Source organism: Punica granatum, chromosome 4 (genome assembly GCF_007655135.1).
Source record: "Punica granatum isolate Tunisia-2019 chromosome 4, ASM765513v2, whole genome shotgun sequence".
NCBI lineage: Eukaryota > Viridiplantae > Streptophyta > Magnoliopsida > Myrtales > Lythraceae > Punica > Punica granatum.
Window position 1 is genome coordinate 5,081,675 of NC_045130.1, and position 22,362 is coordinate 5,104,036.

The 22,362-nt window shown below is 42.2% G+C and overlaps 5 protein-coding genes and 1 non-coding gene across 9 annotated transcripts; 1 reads left to right on the plus strand and 5 right to left on the minus strand.

Moving 5' to 3' along the window:
* The first annotated feature begins 1,126 nt into the window (after window positions 1–1,126).
* Window positions 1,127–3,384, plus strand: LOC116204465 (ankyrin repeat-containing protein At5g02620-like). Its single transcript, XM_031536560.1, has 3 exons — window positions 1,127–1,663; window positions 1,909–2,318; window positions 2,425–3,384. The coding sequence occupies exons 1-3, from the start codon at window positions 1,366–1,368 to the stop codon at window positions 3,286–3,288; spliced, it is 1,572 nt and encodes a 523-aa protein (XP_031392420.1). The 5' UTR covers window positions 1,127–1,365; the 3' UTR covers window positions 3,289–3,384.
* Window positions 3,302–8,782, minus strand: LOC116204464 (type I inositol polyphosphate 5-phosphatase 12-like). Of its 2 annotated transcripts, XM_031536559.1 has the most exons (11): window positions 7,733–8,781; window positions 7,109–7,361; window positions 6,194–7,004; window positions 5,924–6,048; window positions 5,712–5,796; window positions 5,445–5,610; window positions 5,302–5,342; window positions 4,939–5,206; window positions 4,700–4,823; window positions 4,243–4,606; window positions 3,302–4,117 (listed from the first exon to the last, which is right to left on the minus strand). In XM_031536559.1, exons 1-11 carry the CDS (start codon window positions 8,544–8,546, stop codon window positions 3,755–3,757), a joined length of 3,414 nt encoding a protein of 1,137 aa, XP_031392419.1. In that variant the 5' UTR covers window positions 8,547–8,781; the 3' UTR covers window positions 3,302–3,754. The 2 variants fall into 2 exon arrangements, with proteins under 2 accessions (XP_031392419.1, XP_031392418.1); XM_031536558.1 differs by having other exon boundaries at window positions 5,302–5,610; window positions 7,733–8,782.
* A 541-nt stretch (window positions 8,783–9,323) lies between these two features.
* Window positions 9,324–11,681, minus strand: LOC116203212 (probable thiol methyltransferase 2). Its single transcript, XM_031534881.1, has 8 exons — window positions 11,412–11,681; window positions 10,862–10,992; window positions 10,612–10,698; window positions 10,400–10,500; window positions 10,192–10,291; window positions 9,972–10,018; window positions 9,758–9,836; window positions 9,324–9,575 (listed from the first exon to the last, which is right to left on the minus strand). The coding sequence occupies exons 1-8, from the start codon at window positions 11,617–11,619 to the stop codon at window positions 9,522–9,524; spliced, it is 807 nt and encodes a 268-aa protein (XP_031390741.1). The 5' UTR covers window positions 11,620–11,681; the 3' UTR covers window positions 9,324–9,521.
* A 474-nt stretch (window positions 11,682–12,155) lies between these two features.
* On the minus strand, window positions 12,156–15,801 carry LOC116203210 (outer envelope pore protein 37, chloroplastic). Its single transcript, XM_031534877.1, has 6 exons — window positions 15,321–15,801; window positions 14,564–14,653; window positions 13,576–13,749; window positions 13,343–13,437; window positions 12,853–12,973; window positions 12,156–12,547 (listed from the first exon to the last, which is right to left on the minus strand). Exons 1-6 carry the CDS (start codon window positions 15,720–15,722, stop codon window positions 12,416–12,418), a joined length of 1,014 nt encoding a protein of 337 aa, XP_031390737.1. The 5' UTR covers window positions 15,723–15,801; the 3' UTR covers window positions 12,156–12,415.
* Window positions 15,802–16,010: 209 nt separating this feature from the next.
* Window positions 16,011–16,084, minus strand: TRNAI-AAU. The gene has a single exon. It is a non-coding gene; the product is annotated as a tRNA-Ile (tRNA).
* Window positions 16,085–16,769: 685 nt separating this feature from the next.
* LOC116203208 (inositol 1,3,4-trisphosphate 5/6-kinase 4) lies at window positions 16,770–22,200 on the minus strand. Of its 3 annotated transcripts, none has more exons than XM_031534875.1 (12): window positions 21,848–22,200; window positions 21,592–21,627; window positions 21,061–21,244; window positions 20,839–20,927; window positions 20,659–20,727; window positions 20,017–20,216; window positions 19,648–19,801; window positions 18,934–19,047; window positions 18,686–18,748; window positions 18,414–18,559; window positions 18,192–18,333; window positions 16,770–17,136 (listed from the first exon to the last, which is right to left on the minus strand). In XM_031534875.1, the coding sequence occupies exons 1-12, from the start codon at window positions 21,983–21,985 to the stop codon at window positions 17,002–17,004; spliced, it is 1,470 nt and encodes a 489-aa protein (XP_031390735.1). In that variant the 5' UTR covers window positions 21,986–22,200; the 3' UTR covers window positions 16,770–17,001. The 3 variants fall into 3 exon arrangements, with proteins under 3 accessions (XP_031390735.1, XP_031390734.1, XP_031390736.1); XM_031534874.1 differs by having other exon boundaries at window positions 20,839–20,930; XM_031534876.1 differs by lacking the exons at window positions 19,648–19,801; window positions 20,017–20,216 and having other exon boundaries at window positions 20,839–20,930.
* Window positions 22,201–22,362: the final 162 nt, after the last annotated feature.

Consider the following 22,362-nt stretch of genomic DNA (forward strand, 5'->3'; position numbering starts at 1 on the left):
TAAAAATACACATTTACCAAGTCAACTTTAACTTTAACTCAACACACTATACAACATTTGTCATTTTTCACGATCAAAATCAAAGTTACTTTAACTCTGAAACTAAACGCATTAACAAAAGATTGTGATTAGAAAGTTTGCCAACCAGATTTGACCAAACTAAGGTGACAAGTGGTTTCCTCCGACTTGGACTCTCTGCCTTTGGCACTAATCATAGTTTTTGACTCTATGACCAATTAAGTGTGGCTGATGTTTCCTCTTTCCCACTCCCTTTTAAAGATTTTTCTTCATATTCTCAGTCTCTTATCGATCGATCGAGTGTATCAGAACTAGTAAAATCCCGAGTTCGAGACCGTTCTGATCCGATTTTCATTTTGTGCGACGGAATGATCTCTACCAAAATATTAGAAAGAACTACTCAATTTGGCCATTACTCATTTCAAGTGAGAGCTATAGAAGTTCAGTGGGTCAAAAGGTGGTCCGCTGATTATTGCATCTTAGTCGTCATCGATTTTCGGTACGCAAAGTATATTAGTCATAGTCCAACACTAATGAACATATTTAGGTATGTGTCAACTTCTTCTTCTTCTTCTAGAGAAGAGACACCATGCATGCGCAAATATCATCGCCCCAACTATACAAGTCGCAGACTGATAAAATGTCCACCTTTGATTCGTAGCCCGACGTATTAATAACATCAACAATACACTCTTTTTTTTTTTTTTCCTTTTCTTTTGTGCATCATGAATCAATAAATTTTGACTAGTTCAGTTCAATCCGAACCACCTTCATTCAGATTAGCCAACACTACTATTTATCCAAAAGGAAATCAACCGGACAAAACTTCTCGCTCACTGCCAGAACAAACGCCTTTAAATGGATTTAAAATCTAATGTTCCGTTTAGTTACATTATTAAAATTATAAAAATTTTAACTTTAATTTTAACTCAACACGCTACATAATTATTTTTTATTTTTTACAATTAAAATCAAAGTTTCATCAACTCTGAAATTAGATCGAACCATAAGTGACCCTCGTGTAAATATATCTCGGGGACCTCTGGCTTTGCCTTTGACTGTCTCGGTCACTTTGTTGACTATCTTGATTTGATGGGGAGGGGAGGGGAGGGGAAGAGCAATAAAAACATGGGCTTTTTCCCGCCGGTTGCAAAAGTAGAAGATGGGGATCTTTATTTGTGATCAATCTCTCAGTAATAGGACAGCGAAGGAGGCTCGGATTTTCCATCAATCCCTGCTCCGATCAATTCTCTGCAATGCGTTCTTGAATGAAAGGCGAGAAATTTGAGGGTTTGTTCTTGTTGGGTCGTTTGAGTTTGGGGGAGAATCTGATAGATTGATCGACCGATGGATCACCATTCCATGGAGAAAGAGAAGCAGAGCAACCCGCTTCACGCGGCCGCCAGGGAAGGCGACGTGGGCAAGATCAGTGAGATTTTTGAGATGGGCGACGGCTGCGGGTCCAAGAAGAAACTGCTGCTGGGGCGGAACTCGGAGGGGGAGACGCCGCTGTACGTGGCGGCGGAGAAAGGGCAGGTGGAGGCGGTTGCTGAGATATTGAGGCACTCCGACATCGAGAGCGCTTCCGCCGTCGCCAGAAATGGGTTTGACCCCTTCCATGTTGCAGCAAAGCAGGGTCATTTTGGTGAGAAGAAACTCCCAAAGTTCGATCATTTCTTGTATCTAAATCAATCATTTAATTGGTTGATTCTCTTGATCATCAAGTATCCTTAGTTGGATAAGATCGTTTATTGCTTAATACATAGGAAACTGCGAATTTACTAGGAATTTTGGCGGCTTAGTTAAGTGTATCCATGACGCCAATGCTTTTTGTTCGAGGACCATGAAGTTTTCCGGTATTCCTGACCCGAAAAGAGAAAATTGTCGCAGATGTGTTGAAGGAGCTTTTGCGCAGGTTCCCGAGCCTGGCGCTTACTACAGACCAGTCGTGTTCCACTGCCCTGCACACGGCTGCTGCTCAAGGCCACATTGAGGTAGTCAAACTTCTATTGGAAACCGACTCGAACCTTGCCAAGATAGCACGGAACAATGGGAAGACTGCCCTCCACTCTGCAGCTAGAATGGGGCACTTGGAGACTGTGAAGGTGCTGCTATCAAAGGACCCTAAGGCATGCTGTAGGACCGATAGGAAAGGCCAGACTGCCCTTCACATGGCGGTGAAGGGACAAAATGAGTTCATAGTTCAAGAGCTTTTAAGACCCGATCCAAGAGTGGTGAACGTTGAGGATAACAAGGGAAACACTGCCCTGCATATTGCGACGAAGAAAGGCCGCAGTCAGGTGCTTCCCTAAACACGGTCCAAATTTCAGTGTTCTGGTGTGATTTGTTTTGTATTAGGATTTGCTTATTATTCGGGTCGATGAACTGAAATGAAATACTTTTCAGATAGTACGGTGCTTGCTATCAGTTGAGGGTATTGTCACCAGCACGATCAACAAGGCAGGAGAGACCCCGCTCGATATTGCAGAGAAGCTTGGGACTCATACGACTTCCGAACTCACTTCAGTCCTGAAGGAAGCGGGTGCTACCAATTCCAAGGACCAACCAAACGCGACAAAACAGCTTAAGCAGACGGTCAGCGACATCAAGCATGGCGTCGAGTCACAGCTCATGCAGACCCGTCAGACCGGCCACAAGGTGCAGAAGATTGCCAAGAGGCTGAAGAAGCTGCACATAAGTGGCCTTAACAATGCGATAAACTCCACGACAGTTGCGGCAGTCCTTATAGCAACTGTAACCTTTGCAGCCATATTCACTGTTCCAGGCCAGTACGTGGACCAGCAGACCCAAGGTTTCTCCCTTGGGCAGGCCCACATAGCAAGGCAGGCCGCCTTCATCATCTTCTTCGTGTTTGACAGCCTGGCGCTGTTCATCTCCCTGGCCGTGGTCGTGGTGCAGACATCCGTGGTAGTGATCGAGCAGAAAGCCAAGAAACAGCTCGTGTTTGTGATCAACAAGCTCATGTGGCTCGCCTGCATCTTCATCTCTATCTCCTTCATCTCCCTCGCCTATGTTGTGGTAGGCAAGCACAACAGGTGGCTGGCTGCGTGCGCAGCCCTCATCGGGGGCTCGATCATGCTCACCACCATTGGGTCAATGGGCTACTGCGTGATCATGCACAGACTGGAGGAGAAAAAGCTAAGAAGCATACGACAGTCGGAAAGCCGTTCGAGATCATACTCAGTGATGTCCATAGCATCAGAACAAGATGTCTTGAACAGTGATTTCAAGAGAATGTACGCGCTTTAAGGAAAGAATATGATTGGTAATGAAATTTATTGTACTTATATTAAGAAGCTAATGTACACTAAAGCTGCAATAAGAAACTTACCTCCTTCTGAATCACTCTTTACAATTTGCTTACTGCATAGTTAATCGAAAAGAAAAGCCTTTGCCCAACAGAATCCGAGTATCCGACCATGCCGTGACTAAAGTTTTGAGCCAAAGAACAAAGGAGAAGCCACCATTGACCAAAAGAATTACCTATCGAAAAATATAATCAATGGATTTTGGTGATGGAGCTCTCCAGTATTTACATCAGCAAGCTTTGACGTTTTGCCCGGAAAAGAAAGAGCGGGACTCCATTCTTGTGCCACTTCAACGTTAAGAATTATGGTGATTCCTATGGTCGTCGATATTCCCGTCATTGGAACTGTTGAGTGATTTATGGTCGGTCCTCTGACTAGAACTGCCGCCGCCTCCACCTTGCCCTTTCTTAGAAATGCTGTTGGTCGATATTCCCGTCATTGGAACTGTTGAGTGATTTATGGTCGGTCCTCTGATTAGAACTGCCGCCGCCTCCACCTTGCCCTTTCTTAGAAATGCTGTTGGACTTGGAATCCATGCGGACCGTCTTTCCTGAGAAGCAATGGCGGACATGGATCCGATGACTCCTCACTTCGGTAGAGCAACTTCCTTGGATTACTAAGCTTAAAATTACTTCCTTGTCTCTGGTGTCCTCAGACCACCAGTTCTGGGGGATTCCTTCCACGAATTCCTCGAGCGTGTGGAATTCTTCATGGTGTATCGGGACATCCACAAATTGCTCAGGTTTGATTATGCCAGCTGCTGGTGTGATCTGAAGTGAACACGACTCACATAAATCACACTCCTCGAGTACAAGACAGAATATCAAACTCATCCCAGAAGTAAATAGCAAAATGATAAATGACATGATATCCTGAGAGTGACAACAAGCAGTACCTCGAGCCATCTTGGGAGGCCATATGAACCTCTCGGGTGATAATCCGGTGATGATTGAGCATCCTCCTTCACAGTGGTCTGACCTTCACATATGAACTTAAAGACCGCCGTGTCCTTGGAGCTTCGGTTAGTGATCCTCAGGATATGAGTGTCCTGGTTCTTGAGACAAATGTTGTCTGTGCTCACAATAGTCTCTGGAACGTACCGTATTTCTTCTAGCATGGACCTGATATTCTCGTTCGATGTGACAATCTTCCCCAATTCCTCCCTCCTCACTGATCGATCAACGTGGGCAATATTCACGCTATACTTGCACCGTACAGGCTTGTGATCACTATCAGTTACATCCATGCATGCTTCATACCTTCAGAATGATGAGTCGTCATTTAGAGTTTTATACTCAATCATAGAAAATACAAGCAGATAGAAGAAAGCAAACTAGGATGAGAAAATGTACAGCATTATGGACGCGACAACAGGGCACTCTAAGCTGCATTCTGAGTCTGAGGATGACCGGTTGTCCCGATATAATATTCTGTCACACCACGCAGGAATTCGCTTCTTCTCCCCAGAATCATATCCTGAAACATTCAAGCCCTCTCATTTCTCTTACTCAACAGAAAGGGAAAGCGCTTACTTGAAATGTCGTTGCATGTTTGAAAAAGAAGAATGTTTCCAGCTGCTATTGTTGTTTACCTGCTAGACCCGGCTTGTGACGTTCGAACTTGTAAGTTGGAGGGAACCTGATGAGTGCTTCCCTCATTCCTTGGAAGACTTTCCCGGCCTTCATTTCTGCTCTCAGCTGATCCTTTTCTCTGAGCCAATCAAAGCTTCTTTGGGAGACAAAGTCCCTTGCTTCATCATAAGATATTCCAAAGAGCCGATAATTGAAGTCACCAAGAAACACAACCATATCTGCTTCTGATAGATCAGGCCTCCCTTCTTCAGTGTTGTTATTTGCATTCTGCATAAGAAAGAACAAGTCTCCTTACTTGAGGCTAGTAATATGGATAGTGGGCGGGAGAAGGAAAAGAGATTGATAAAAAAAAAAAAACGTACATTTGAATTTCGAGGCATCTGAGCAGAGCTAGAAACTCCAGCTGCAACAGAGAGGACGAACGGCAACCCAGAAGAATAGAGTAGCCAAAATAAATACATGGAGAAGGCAAGATAGCAAGACAAAATCAGGTATGGCAGCATACCAGCAGCAGAGTTAAGAACATTATAGGACCGGCTGAAGGCCATTGTCCGATAGACGTGATCAAAATCCGCATTCCGACGATTGACTGCCTCCAGATGTGCAGCCAAGTGACAGTTCACAAAGCACATTATCCGATCATATACACGAATTCTTAATCCTACGCCTCCCTGTATTTCATCAAAGATAATTATCATATATTATTACCTACGTGATTGAAGAAAGATTTTGGAAAAGCTTTTTAAGCATCGGAACATAAAAATGCACAAACCTTATTTCCAATAGCACGGCCAAAACCACAGGGAACTGCTGCGACATCGACATCCCCGACATGCGTTCTGAGGCTCTTTCTTACCCTATTCAAGCATATATCAAATCAGAGTAATGGGCTAAGATGTCTGTGTGTCTATTAAATGTAATATGACATTTGATAATACACAGGATACTGTCAGATCTGCTCAGGATTATATCATCCCGACTTACCAGAGAGCTATGAGCAAACCGGCGAGTTGCCTAGACCCCATCCGCTCAAAAGTGTTCCCTTCATCCAAACTCTTCCCGATTGTGTCAAGCCACCAATGCCCAATAGCACTCCCTTCAAGTCCTACCTGAAAATTTGTACAGAAAAAGGGTAAAACACTTCAAAATGAGCACTTTCCCTGGCAAAGAAAAATTGGGATACAACATTCGAGCAGTCTCAACATGACATTGCAAAAGCTATATATGTTAGTTTGATGTCGACAGAGATCCTACAGATTCTTTTGCAGCTGACATTGCGAGAAAACCAGCTCCCATCTCCACTTCTTGGCACCCAACAACAACAATCCCAACATCTGAGGATACAGAACCCAACCACGACATAAGTGCTTCCTGAGAGGCTCTTCCTTGACCAACGTTCCATGTCCCAATCAATATCTTGACATTGTCCCACCTCGTGTATATTACTTCCTTCGTGGCCAACTCCGTGCGTATAACGTTATCGATGGGTCCTGGAGAAGCAACACTCCAGCCTCGTATTCCACCATGAGTTGCCAAACTGTAAATATGATTCCCACCGCCGACAGCCAATTTTATCACGGGGCTGCTGTGGGCTATCCACCCAGCAAGTACATTCCCCTCGAGATCCAATATCTGGACCAGTCCACTGATGTAGCCCACATATATTTGTGTTCCAAACATACAGAAGCAGAGAACGGCACAAGAGACGTGATGGAAGTCTTGCAGGCGATTCCCATTCCCATCCCACTGAATAAGCAGCCCATTCGAGCATCCGCTCCATATCATTCCGTCTGCTACAAGAACTAATGCTTCTGTCTTCTTATTATCTTCCACAAACGCACCAGCACCTTTGGTTGCTACTCGACGGACAGCATCGGCAGCTCCCATTATAGCATTCCGCGACCTCTGCAGGAGACCCTGAGGCTTCTCCTTCTTCGATGTGGCCATGAATTTGACCTTCATTTCGTCTTCTACTGATTGATCTGGGGAAGGTGAGATGTCAGCCCGATTCTCAATCTGACCCTCTATATTGAACACTTTCAAGAGTTCCCTTGTGCGACCACTCCTGCAGGGTAAAAATAACAATCAATGAGAATGAGAGATCGAACAATTAGTAGATATAGTGTGCACTGGAATTAGAAGAAACTCATCGAAAGAAAGAAAACCTACCATAGAGAGAATGAGAGAGGCTGAGCGGCCCAAACTTTGCCTCTAACATTATCTGACAACAAGATCTTAATATCTGAAGAAGATATGCTGCAAGTACCATTAACGGTGACTTGGCTCTTAAGGTCGATGAAAGATCTCTCCACGAGTAGAGCAGCCATGTGCTTTTCTTCCGATGACAGAGACAGAGATTTCTCAATGGTTTCCCACGGCCAGATCTTAATTACGCCACCTTCACCGCCAGACCAAAGGTCACCTGAGCAAACAACAAACAAGACGGTGATAGACTAAAACTCAAACATGAACCAGACAAGAACATTGAATTGATACTTCCCCAAATCGCGTACATGCTGACCAGATTTTCCATCAGGAGGGACCGCTAAAGAACAAAGATAATTACGGTACCATGTAAACTATAATGTCTTGGAATTGCAGAACCATTCCGTTTCAATGTACATAAAGAAGTTCGCTTGTGAACCTAAACCCCCTCGGCTCTTGATGTAATAGTGCTTCTTCCCTTAAGAATTTCCATCCGTAAACTCCGACAATCTATCCCAACACTATATTAACATCATCATGATGACGAAGGAGAAAGAAATTGGAGAGGTGAGTAGGAGAACTGCTCACCATAGGAAGTCATAACCATGGTATGAACAGGACCGCGGTGGGCCTGCCAAGAAAGGCCTTCCTTGAAATGGGTGTCGTCGTCCACGGGCTGATCCATCTTCCAAGACCGAATCCTCCCATCCTTGTGGCCACTCCACACGAGCCGATTCGCGCTGTCCACGATCAGGCACAAGGTAGGGGAGGTCGTGACGGACTCGTGGAAAGGGGCAGCGTCCTCGTCCCCTCTCCGGACCCGACCACCCAGCCCCCACCCGGCCTCGAAGGCGCTGTCAAAGTTCCAGAAGCGGACCCCGCTCTCCTGCCCGGCCCACAGCTGGGTGTCCGTACAGGCGATGTTCCGGAGGAATTTCCCAACCTGAGTCTCCTTCAGGGGGTGGGGCCGCAGTTCGTGGCAGGGAGGGCGGCCAGGGTGGACGGCAGCTCTGATGGGGACGCGGAAGATGCCGGAGCCACCGCCGCTGCCGACGAACTCGGGGAGGGGAGGGGGGTCATCTCCGGGGTCGGAGATGCGGCGGGAGGCGGAGAGGTAGGTGAGGTCGACGGAGTCGTCGTCGGGGGCGGCGGAGGCGGTGGTGGATGAGTAAGGGAAGAAGTCCTCGGTGTCGTCATCGGAGGACTCGCAGAACTGGCCGAGGTTCTTGGGGATGCGTTCCTCGTCGAGGGAGTGCTTGCGGATCTGGGAGCGGCGGTGGTGAGAGGTGGCGGAGGAGGCGCGAAGCTGCTGGCTGTAGGAGTGGATCTTGCGGGCGGGGGGGGTGGAGCTGAGGGAAGCGAGGGCGTCCCTGTCCTCGTCCTCCATCCGGCGGTTGTCCATGGCGGCGACGGCGGAGAGAGAGTGGGTTCACTCTCGGGAAGGAATGAGGGAAGGAGAAGAGAGAGAAATGGAGAGACGAGAGTGATGGCGGAGAGGGAAAGAGAGGAGGAGGAGGCGGAGGGAGAGGGCTTCGTCGTCGTCGTCGTCGACATCATCGGAGAAAGAGAGAGGGAGGGAGAAGAAGGGCGGGAAGCCAGCCGACGTTTGCTGAGGAGCTGAGGGACAGCGTTCAATCCTGTTTCCTGCCCGTACACGTGGGGCCCTCCACCCCTCCTTTGTCTTACTTCCAGTTCCACCTTAAACTTTGCCAAATTTAGAAACTAAAAAAAAAAAGTAAAAATGTCAAATCTAAAAATATATATATATATATATATATTCTTTGCGGAAAAGGACACAATTTCATTACAAAAATGGAGGAAAACCACACGTGCGCATGAGCTGCAGAAGTAAGTGAAATATTGAAATCCAACATGGTACGGAATTAAAGGGCAGGTCGTCCTGAGATACGATGTCTCGCCTCACCAACAATCATCCAATAATTCCATGTATGGACTTATAGTTCTCCGAAAACGACGAAAGACCCGTTGAAATTAGTATGACGTGACTGTGTGTCTCTCTTCTATGCCCTGTTTCTACTGTGCTCATAGTAGAGAAGGTGTCCTATTGGCGATGCAGATGAAAGATTGAGAATGTCTTCGGTCGGTAGCAACTTCTACAGAGCTTAAGCAAGAGCATAGGAAAGCTCGGGGAACGTGAATATAACCAACGGAGAGCGAGTAAATGACAATGCAATAGTTTCATTTATCATTGCAATCGACGGATCACAGCAAGAGTATCTGACAAGACATGCCACATACAGAATAAATTTATGAAACATGGAAGAGAAGCTCCGATGGTTACAAATGAATAGGTGACCTCCTCTGCTGCGAAGGAATCGAAACATAGGTACTTGCTTCTGATATATGGTCTGCATCGTCAAAATGCAGATTGGGTGGAGAGCCTCTTCCACCTTCCGAGCTTCTCCCGTCCCTGGCAACAATTGAACACAGTTCAGTATGTCAGGTCTCGTCCATATATATGTAACCATAACCAAAATCATTTCCTAAGAGCAGCGGCTGATAGCCTTTTTACGAATAACAAAATTTATTTGCCCATCACAGGATTATCCTTTTTCTTGACAAGGATATCAGAGGAACGCCCTGTTTGTATACCTTTCGAGGACCAATAGCAAGTTCATTATCCACAATAGATATTGCCTTAAAACCCATGGGATGCAGCACCTCTTCATAACTGCAAATGTGTCATTTAACACACGATTAATATAACCCAATCCAGTTCTTGATTACTAGGAATGTGGTATTGGAAGCCGACATATAGCCATGAACTGTGTCAACTAGAGCAAGAGAGGGAGAGAGAGAGAGTTACTCTGATACGGATACTTTATAAGGTGGTCCGCCAACGTGATCACTGATCTGAAAATAGACCAATCAGTCAAACAGAGGGTTTAGAGGACTTTGCCCAATAAATTTTGGTTTTCAAACACTGGCAACTCATAACATCAGACGAGGGAAGCTTTTGCATTGCTGCATTCGGTGGCGATATGCAGTTGGTAGGAAAGCATAAGCTAAATTGCAATGGCAATTACAGGAAACATCAGAGTGATGAGCTCGCCATCAGTTTTTAACAACTCTGCTATCCGCTGTGCCCATGCTAATCTCATTTCCGGACAGATGGCACAAAAGAACCTGAAAATTCATCCGTGATGATGGAACCACCAAGAGGCTCATCAGAAAAGTGAAGAAAGAACAACGAGAGAGAGAAAGCAATGAATCCGATGCTACGTGGAGACTTACGTATAGTCAAAAATCAAATCAAATAATTCATTTGGTTGCCAAGTGAAGAAGTCCTCCTTCAGGAAGGTAAAATAATTTGCATTTGGCAGCGACGAGGAAACCTGTCCCAGATTAAGCCATAAGTAAGCTTGTCAATCTTCTTAAATGAAGATAACAGCAATGGTGATCACTAATGTTCATGTACGAAGTGGAATGGTTGTCAGTGTTCTTACCTCTACTGCTATCTTGATGGCAATATCTGATATGTCGAGTCCAATAACATGGCGTTCAGGGCAAGCAATTGCCACCACATCATAACCCTGTGAACACTCAAAACAATATACTCAGTTCCCTACTGGAAATTCTAGCCAACCCAACCGAAACACATGAAGCACACAAGTGTATAGTATTACAAAATACGCAGGCAATCCGAGCTAAATCCTCAATCCACAAAGTAAAGCAGGATAAGGAACTGCTACTTACCGTACCACAGCCTGGGACAAGTGCCCTGCCCTTAGGGAGGGCTCCAATCCGGTGAAGGTGTTCGATAATAGGCGTCGGTTTCCCCAAATCCCACGGGGTAACTCCTTCCTCCCAGCATTTCTCCCAACCACCTACAAATTAGTCGAGTCATGCTTAGTTGGTAGCTGGTGATATCCAATCAAGACAACTGAATCAAACAGTCCAAAATCCCGATATGATCTTCCAGTATTCGATATCAGACTATCATTATTTCACATACATTATATTTGTGGACCGATTCGGGAAAATGCCTCAGTTCTCCCAACCTATTACCGACGAGCTTATTAGCACCACTAGTTTACAAAATCTACATAGACAACCAATCGATCCCACCATTTGCCTCTAGTCAAGAATTTTGCCAATCAGAGCTCTGCAATGACTTGCAAGGACGATGTATCCAAGTCAAAACAAGACCTCAAGCAAAGCGCCTTGTCTGCTAAAGACTGGATAACAGAATCCGAGATTGAAACGAGGACCTGAGCCAAACGTTATGGTCTGCTAGTGTTCCTACCAGCTGGGTCACTCCTTAAAAGCTGCTGCACCCTATCGAAACGAGCACTGGACTCGGATTCGGCTGCCTTGAGTTTCACCTCCCTGCCATGGCTTGGGGACGAGGAGTTCATAGCCGCCGCCACTTTGGTCCGGCAAGAGCCGTCGAGGAGCCTCGGCGGAAGGGGGCGGCAAGCGACGGCGGAGTAGAGTTGCAGCGCTCGGGTCATTGCCGAGGAGAGAGAATATGACGTTTGCGGCAAAAAAGCGCTTACCGCTCTCTCTACAGTGATATCCGTTTTTAATTTTTTTCTATTTATTTAAAATTTCGAAATAAATAATTGAATATATCTTTGACTTTACATTTACTATAATTAGAATAAAATGGGAGCTTGGAATAGAAAATTGAAATCTATTGGCTCTTCTTCGCACCACCAAATGAAATAAACCGCCCTAACAATGAATTTGTCATTCATGTCTCGAGCCTTAATGGTGCGTTTAGTTTCACAGTTAAAATAATTTTGATTTTGATTGTAGAAAAGGATAAATAATTGTATAGTGTGTTGAATTAAAGTTAAAATTTTTTACTTGAAAAATATATATTTTTTATATAGTGTGTTGAGTTAAAATTAAATTTTTTGTGATTTTAACTGCGAAATCAAACGGAGCATAAATGACTCGCATCCGATATTATTCATACTGTTCCCTATGTCATTTGGGTCCCTTGTCTCAGACCTGTCCGAATGATTCGATTTTGCACTTGTCGTAGAGAGAATTTAATTTATACAGTGGAATTCTTGCACAAATTCAAAGATTCACTCGGTAAATTTCTTCTATAGAAGGAAATTTTTTAACTGCTGCCATTACCAACTTTGTGTCCACTACAATTACAGTAGGACATAGGAGCATCCCGTCGCATCTAACCCGATTTCTGGTACATTCATCCCAACCTTACTCTACGCGGTAAAGAAGCTTTCCCGAATATGGCAATCAGCTTCTGCATCCACCGGAACTCAAATCATTGAGTCATATGTCCCACCTCTTCTTGACACGAAACATGAGAACTGATGAGTTGATATCGTCCTGCGGAACTTGGAGCATGAACTGGACCTTCAGCTTCATCGGCGCCATCTTGGCTTTCCCGTCTTCATCTCCAACCTATCCCAGTGAAAAGCTTCTCGGTCATACAACTGGGGGGATTTCCACAGTTTCTTTTACCTACTTCGCTTGGAAAACTAGCGAAATAAATTTTCTTGCAAATTGCAATGGCAAACCTTTGCCCTTTTTGCAAATGAAAACATGAAACTTGTTTTTCGATTTTCTGAAGAGTTGAAAAAAGAAGATTGAAAATATCTATGCTCTTTATGAGGTCTCATCTGTTTTGCAGAATGATTGCCTATAAAGAGAGAATCAGAACTTAGTTCCTTTAGAATATGCCGATGGATTAAAGCGATGGCACTTACCCAAAGAGATGCCCAACCAAGACGAACCTCCGAATCATAGCCCGCTTTCAATTTGTAGTCTTTCCCATAAGTGTGCTTGTATACTGCGCTCCAGTAGTTGGTATCGAAGTTGTACCAATAACTAGCATTAAAAAATGAAGTCAGTCATTTGAACAGACCATCCACCCGAAAGGCAGCATGATACTCGCCTTTCAAATATATATTTAAAATAAGTGGACCATTTCTACATCCCATGTGAACTTTTTAAACCTGTCAGTAGATTACGCGATTCAACTTCCAGTGCACCAAAATATATTAAAGTTCTGCAAACTCAATAATTGAAATATACATCTAGATAGATGGCCAAGTATTTCTTTTTATAGTCATGAACAAACAACTCATCCAGATTTCAGGCCTGTTAAGCTCTTTATGTCAACACAAGTGTAAAATAGTCAATCGATCCATGGGAAAGGTTTTACAATAAGGGAGAATCAGGCGGGAGATTCTATACCTTAATTTATTGTTGGAATCAAACCGTCGCTTGAATGCAAACGATAAAGCATTTGAGGGTAGAGAAATGCTTGGGATGAATGACATCTCCTCATCCTGCAATTAAAGGCAATGCTTTGAGCGAAAGCAGGATAAATCCTGATATTTGACAATGGTTTTGAATACTAGATTGAGAAGCTACAAACGCTCACCAACTCAAAAGGCTTGCATATGAAAGAAACAGGAGAGGACTACCTTATATGTGTATCTCAGTTTCAGTTCCTCTTCGCTGTATTGGGCAGTGCAAACCCCGTTCAGAACCTGACCTTTGACAATCCCATTTACGGACAGTGTTCTCTTCACTTCCTCTCCCTTCTCCCTCTCTTGCAATGAAATTTCACCAAGTGGGAACTTAAAGGTTGCTATTGGCTACATAAAAAAGACAGAAGAGTTACACCTAGCACAACTGTCACTGTCAGCACATATAGGGTTTTGTAAACAGTACAGGCAAGATGAACTGAATACAGCGCAAATTTCGTCGTGTTTGAGTACTTAATGCAGCTCGAAGGACCCTTTTGAAAATCCTTTCAACAAGGAAAAACTTATTAATTGCTAGTTCATGGGACAAGATATTCCCAGCTCTCAGGGGCAGGTCTTAACCAAATTATAAAATCTACTAAGAGAAAATAGCACCGTACATCCCAACCTTTGACAGTTGTCTCAATTTTATCCCATCTCTTAAAAATTTTCTGACAGAGAATGTGCCATACCAGATTCAGTCAATTTTGGATGGAAAATTGACAGCATGATAAACTTGGAACAAAAGTTAAAAGTTAGGATGCCTCAGAAAATTTTTAAAGGATAGGATAAAATTAAGAAAGTGCCCAAACATTGGGATACGTGATGTAATTTACTCATCTGCTAAAGTAAATGACTTGTTTATCACATCTGCGCAGACAGAACAAAAAGACCAGTGACCATTAAAAAAACTGCCAAAAAGACCAATGGACTTTAATACTTAACCTACTAGCAAGGGAAAAACTACGCAATTTAAGAACTGGGAAGCTGAACATCACTGAATTTTGAGCTACAACAAAGTGAAGTTGTCATTTATACTAGAGTTATTAAAGTAAATCACCACACATCTCGGGAAGTAGCAATGTTCCAAAGATGAGCTAAACAGAGCAGTTGAACTTCGTTACTCCAAAAATAGGTGAAATTAGAAAGGGAATAGCGTACTCACAAGACCAACTGTTGGAACAGGAGATGAGAGTTCAAGAGCATAGCCAGGCTCAACAAGATCTGCAACCATCGCCACCTCTCCTTGTTTTGCCTGATCAAAGAGAGGAAAGAAAACATCTGAGAAAATTTCCCAGAAAAGCGCAGACAGTATCGCAAAATGAAAGCAACTGGGATACGAGCTGCAATGAGCTTCCAAGGATCCACTTTGGGAATAACAGTCTAAACTTTGATACTGCTACACCCAGAACACAATCACAGACAAGTGTACAAAATCCATCAATGAGGAGACATTTCTACTCCTGAGTTATCTCCCTCAGCCCCCAAAAGCACAATCCGTTTACTCGGCCCCTTTGCAGATAATTCAATTACAAGTCACGAAATTGGTGAAAAATATGGAAAAATATGAGTTTTTTAAGACTCCGACATTGAATTGAGTTCGAAAAGAAACTCATTTGGAGGACTGAAGAAGAGGACAAGATCCATACTCCTGAGTTATCTTCCTCAGCCCCCAATGCACAATTCATTTACTCAGCACCGACAGATAAAATTCAATTTCAAGCACAACCCACTTCTCTTCGCGACTCCTTAATTCCCCTCAGTGAGTTTATTTTCGAGCTCCAATCAATGTATGAGTCTTATAGAACTCATCTTTTTCAATTTTTTCGTTCTAAGTGAGAAGCTGCTAAATCAATTCTTCACCAATTTCGTGACTTTCCAATCAATTGATGCGTTTGTATGAGCACCGAAAGAGGCCTAACCTTGACATCGTGAGTGGCTCGGAGGTGCAGCCTTGGGCCGACATCGAAGGAGGATCGGATGAGGGCGTTCTGCTCCTCCACGTCGTAGTGTATGGACAGGTACTTGGAGGAGAAGGCCACCTGGGGCTCGGCGATCTCGCCCTTGTTGTTGTTCTGGAAGGAGAGCTTGAGCTTGGCAAGGCTATCGAAGAGCTTGCAGGAGACTTTGTGGAGGAAGATGGAGCTGTCGCTGTCGTACTCGGAGGTGACCCGGAGGAAGGGCCGCTTCGGGAACGGGAAGAGGAACCGGGGCTGAGGGTCAGAGCCCGGCGGCGAGGGGAGCGGCTGGTCTCCGGGGAGCGTGGGCGGGACTACGTAGTTGGGGTTGGGAGGGGACGGCGAGGGAGGAGATGGCTCCGCCATTGATGATGCTTCGGCTGAGCTTTCTTTGGTGTCCGTTCCTCGGAGAGAACGAAAGAGATGAAATTTGAGTGGAAAATGCCGCAAGGGAAAAAACTTTTAATAAATTGGAAAAATCGGCGAGAATAAATTTGGGATCTGAAATTGAATTTTGAAAATAAAGTGGGGGGGAAAGTGAAATGAAAAAAAAGAAAGTAAAAGTGTGCGGACTATGTTAGAACGAAAGGAGAAGAACAGGGGAGAAATAATAATAAAAGATAAAATCTGACTAAGATTTAAAAAATGGTTAAATGGCCCATGCAGGTCTCGAACCTGCGACCTTCGCGTTATTAGCACGACGCTCTAACCAACTGAGCTAATAGGCCGCATCTGCCATCAGCACCTCACCAATTTTCTCAGAACAAAGAACTTTCACATCAATCAAAGTTCTCGAGATCATCAAATTTGGTACCAACAGGTTGAGAAAGTCCAGTGTGCAACAATATATTATGTGGCATATATTACAAGTCAATATAGATTTATCAATTAATTATAATTTTTTGAAATTCACGAAACAATATATTATTAACAAAACTAAAACTTACTTTTTTTTATTTTATGATAATATCACGTGGTAAATTCATCACACAAAATGCTATTTTAAAAGAATTAATTATAATTTTTTAAAATTCACAAAATAATATATTTATTAACAAAAATAGAATTTACCTTTTTTTATGTTTTATGACATAATATCACACAATAAATCTGTTACACACAGAATTCCTCGATACCACCAATCTATAATATGCTGAATTTGAATTATCTTATCAGTCCTTTATCATATCGTTATGTCGTTTGAATTATCTTATTAGTTCTATCATGTCAATTTAATAATGAGATGGCGAAAGACAATTTTGATGACGCGAACACATTCGACAATATTGCCGACAGACAAATGAGATTCTTTAGAATCTAATTTTAGAATCATGATTTTGATTTTAACTCAATACACTACACAACAAAAATACAAGTTTCCCAAGTCGAATTTATAATACTATCTCATTTGTCTTTTTCCACAATCAAAATCAAAATTAAAATCAAAATCATGATTCTAAAATCACACTAACAATTCAAACGCAGCATTACTATCACTAAAGATGCAGCTAAAAGAAAGGAATATCGAAGAACTGTTCTTTGTTGTCACTATCAATCAGAAAGGAACATCGAGCCGGCCGTAATCTCTTTGATTCTAGCTTACAATTCTTTAAGGAAGAAAATTTATACGAAATTTTCATTTTTCCTATCCTCTCCTTGACTCGAACTTTGACTTGATAGCATCCCAAAAGGCAGGTATGGCGATGTCATCAGGAACCTCCTTGAACGATGGAAGATAGTTCAGATCCACAATGACATGATCTCCGCCTCTTTCCTCAACCTGAATGAGAATGAAAGGCAAATATGATGTTCTGCAAGCGAGGAGCAGTCAGCAGAATAAGATTCCACAAAGTAAAGCGAGGCAAATATGACTCATCCTTAGCAGCTAGTATTGCTAAGGATGTGTTTGGTTTTTAAAAACTTTTCAACTCTACGTAACTCAATTCCACTTATCTTCAATTCAATAATATAATCATTATTTTTTCTATTTTTTTAATTTTTTAAATTATTCAATTCAATTTTTAATATTAAATTCTCTCAACTATTCATTACTTTTTTCACAATTCAACAACACAATCATTACTTAATCATTACTTTCTCTCAACTATTCATTACTTTTTCACATTTTTTCTCATAATTCAACAATACAATCATTACAAATCAATTAAAGCCAGAACTCAACTCAACTAAAAAACCAAACACATTCTAAGGCTCCGTTTGGGAACGGAGTTTTCCTGATTTTGATTTTAACTCTACCCACTACACAACAAAAACACACGTTTTCCAAGTCAAATTTATAATACAATCTCATTTGTCCTTTTCCAGAATCAAAATCAAAATCAAAATCAAACTCTGTTTCCAAAATCAACTAAATGTTTTAGTTGCCGAAAAATTTCATTTACTGTGCATAACCACTTCGACAGTGCTGCATAGCCTTCATACATCATCTCGATATGGCAAACACTGACTTTCTCTCTTCCAAAATCCAAAGATACCACAATTTCAGGCACGTATATGCAGATATGGGTCAATAAGATGTACTGAAAAATTTCTTGCCCATTTGTTCATACGGTTGCCCAGTCTGTTCTTCAGCCAACAGTCATCACTTCACATCTACCTCTGATAACTCCGGTTACTCCGAACCCAGTTTGCAAGTAACAGCAATTTTGACAGTTACAGAAGTCTTAAAAAGTAATCGTATTAAAAGCTATCTGCCAAGCAATTGCTACTATGTTTTACCTTCCGCTACCAACCTATGCGCAGATATAGAAATAGAAAGATTTATGAAACCAATCCCAATGCATTACTGAAGGAAACTTCGAGTGGGATACTTACAACAACATCAAAGCCAAAGATAGTAAGTTTAAGTTTGCCCATCAGCCACTTCGCAGCAGTATTGACCAGATCAAGATCAAGAGTCCGAGCATTAGCCATAAAGTCTCCATTATCCCCCGTGGCAGTAGGTAGAGATTTTAGGCTGTAATAAAAACAATGGACTAAGGGCTGGGCTACTTAGAATAGAAGTATGCATGAACAGAGAAACATGAAAAACAGTACCTGTCAAAAGCTAAAGGTTTCAGACCGTTGCTTTCAGATAATTTCATAAGCACAGGTGCATTTGGTATCGATCTCTTCACTGCATGGAAGATTCTCTCCCCAAGGACATAGAATTTATATAAAGTAGATGAATGATCAACATATTCCTGCAGTTCTCACTTATCATTAACTTTCTTTCATTCCACATGGTAGCTCAATGATGTCATGGATTTAACCCAACAGGTTAATTATCAATCTTGACAAGGCAGCCCAAGAGAAACTTGCAGCTTTACCTGAATAATTGCAGGGAGAGGGACTTTCAATTCCTTGATGTCTTCATTCCTAAATACAATTGCCTGCAAATTTACGATTTAAGCTCCTTGGAAATCAAGAAACTTACAAACTTACATATCAAAGCAATATAACATAACTGCATTGCAAGCATATGCAACAGATTAGAATTTAGATCAACTAACGGAATTTTTTCTGCCAAATAATTGTATGAATCTCAAGATACTTGAATACAGCTAAAAAGTAGTACCATACTATGAGAATCAGCTACACCACAGGCAACTTGGGGCTTCACAATGAAAGGAAGAGATAATTTTGCTTCTGAAAGATGTGGCACTAATCCTTGCTCATTAAAGTCATCAACCTGTGGGCAATCATAGAATAGATATAAGTGGTCTGAGATATTATTTGGCTAACTTTTGATAATCATTCATTACAAGATTTTAAGAGACAAGTCGCAAAGCTTTCTGCTACATTGCTTACATGAAGCATATTCTACAGAACTGCATGTTGCATAATCAGTATCAACTCCCCACTGGTATATACCATTGCTTAATCTAGAGAACCATGCTTGTATTTTGTTTTCCCAGTTATGAAATTTTTGTACCAATTAAAACAAAATTATAGTTCTATACCAGACTTTCAGTTTACTCCAGTAAGTATATTAGCTGCAGTAACGCTGAAAAGATTTAGGGGACGAAAAGCCAGGGAAAGCATTTGAATGTGGTATCTGTATCAAGTTATTATAAAATCTTTCTGCTGCACCAAAATAAATGTGGAACCTCTCTTAAGAAGCGAAGATAGAGACAAAAGCTGCGCCATGAGATCATCGATTTTTCTATATCTTGCAATAATCTTGGATATTTCCGACAAAGAACATCAGAGAAAAAGTTTATAAGCTTTTATTGTTATTCTCACTTTCCATCCACTTAAGCATAAAACAAATACCATTCGACCAAAAGACCTTGAGAAAATAGGGGCCCCTTATTTTGCAGTGACCTTCTGTGTTGAGATCCTCTAGTCCACGCAAAATTTGTTGAATTTCTAAACGATCCAGTACAGGGGAAACATTGTCAAATGGATCGATGATGCAACACTCAGGATGATCTTCCGCGTACCTATTAATGACAAAATTCAATCACAATCATGTGACTATTTACCGAACTACATTAAATTTCTAATGGCATTATATGCCAAGGAATGGAGATATAATTGGAGAAGTCCATTAATAAGAACATTTAAAATGGTAGATGGGTTAAGAATTCTGTGTTTTAAATATGCCACTTAGAAGTCAAAATGATTTTAAAGATACAAAAAGAATTTTGCAAGTTACCTTTTCAATTCCTGTATACCTCTGCTGTAAGTAATTTTGCTTATTTGTGAAGAGTTACTCAAGTCAACGGATATAATTTCATCAGTGGCTTTATGAAGAACTACGTCAACCTCTTGTAGTTGAGAAACCAACGGGAGGTCAAAACTGAGAGGAACAAATATTTGTCCATTTTGAGTAGGATACATTGGGAATGCCCCCCTCTGAAATAAATTAGCATTGCAAGGGTCATTGCCCGAAAGTTATAAATAATAAGCAAACTATGAAAATCTACCTAGCAATGTTGTAGGTTATTGTATAATGTATCAGTTAATAAAACCATATTCCCATTGTGATTATTCCTCACTTTTCAGGTAGCACAATAAAATGGTATTTTGTTCACATTCTATCAGACCACGCCATACAAAATCGAGTAACACGTGCTCAGTGTCATATTGTTTTCTTATATGTGTTTATCTTTGAACTTTTCTGCTTTTTTTCATGTTTTTGTGGCCTGTCCTCATTTATAACATGTATCTATATTGATGAGAAAAGTTTCTCAGTTATATCTTGGGTCACTTTCTTCGGTTTCCTTCTTAGTTACCAAGAATCATTTGATTGTTTTGTCAAAGAAACAGGTAGTAGATTAGCCTTATACAGGCTCACCTTGGCAAAATCTTCTGCACGAGAGGGCTTCATAATATAGCCAACTTTTAGTAGATTACTGCCAGCTACCTTTTTATACATGAGAAGGAAAAAATATCAGGAAATTAACAATGCCCTTCAAATTAATAGCAGAATCTACTCGAGAAGAATATCTAGTTGATGGTATTAGCCTCCACTGACTTGTTTAATCAAGTTGCAAAGGGTCAGAGGTAGTTCCCCGAGGGTATTGATGTAGAGCAAACTTGGACTCTGAGACTCGCCGTGAATATCTACTTAAATTCAGAGAAGCGAGAAGATTAGCATTGTAGCAGGAGTGCTTAACTGCTACCACTACAACAGTGAATTAGGGAGGAGCGACAGATGAACCCTCCAGAGATCGCAAGTCAAGTATCTTATGCTTACACAGAACTATGGTCAATAAGTTGCAATGATTGAGGCTCGTGCAGACATCCTTCTTACTGCTGGAGATGACATATATAACACACCCTTCACCATCATTGAAGGCTCCCCCGAGTTCCGTGGAAGCTACATCCAAGGCAAAACACTCAAAGGAGTATGAAGCTGCCATCTTTTTCAGAAGACAAAGCTGCAACAAGCAGATACAACTATCAATAGATGAAATATCAGAATGAAGTCAAACAAGAGACATTCACAGCTAGCATTTGCATCAAACGGGAGAGAGAACCCACCGAAAAAATCTGCAAACATAGATTATGACTACAGTAAGATTTGAATGACGATGACACCGAGCAATGTGCGACAATTGAGGAGATGATTAGATTGTAAAACTTGTTATACAATATGGAGAACTTGGAAGATCCCCGAAAGCAGTGGAAAAGACCATCCAAACTGAAACAAAATTAGCCCATAACCTCCAACGATGAAGGGTATCCGTAGAACAAGTGCCACTTGCAAGAGCAGAAAGCAAATTACCTTCTCAGCTGGAAGATCCTCTCCGCATGCGATTCTCTACAAAGATGACAGAATAACTCAGAACAGGAATCATCTAATTCATCAAGAAACAGCAAAGGGGAGTGGAAAGGTGTTTCCTTCTGAATGTGCAATGCATGGAAATTGAATGCAGCAGAAGCGCCGTTGATTTGATCATGGCATAACAAGCAAAAGACGAGCATGCAGAGGTAAAATGTGACGAACAACCACATTAACGCCAGAAGGTGAGAAAAAGGACCGTAGGGATTCCGGAGTGCCGGAGGTGGCGGAGAAGAGATTCAGCTCCCGGTCGCGGCTGCGTAGCGGAACCGGCTTCTCCGGCGGCGACGAGGACCGAATCATCCAGTACCAGTCCTCTCACTCCACTCTTCTCCATGTCTCTCTCTCTCTCTCTCTCTGCTCGTAGTTCAGGACCGGAGAAGATGATGAAGAAAGCAGGAATCGGATCCTCGGAAAAGACGAGATGGCTTGGCGCACCGGACAAACGTCAGCCCAGATGTGGGTGTAGCTCATTTTTTCCTTGGGCTTACATGCACCGGGTTCATCTTGAAACACTACGGAAGCCTTTGTACGCTTGTCATGGCTGCGCCACGTATTTATTCATCAGTTCATAAATTCGTGAAATATCAATTTCACCCCCAAACTTTTCCTAAATTTGAACTTCAGCCCCTGAACTGAGCCTTCGTAGGCTCACATTTTGTTCTCAGGCAAGTGCCTCGGAACCTCGAGGTGCGCAAGGAAACATCTCCCGAC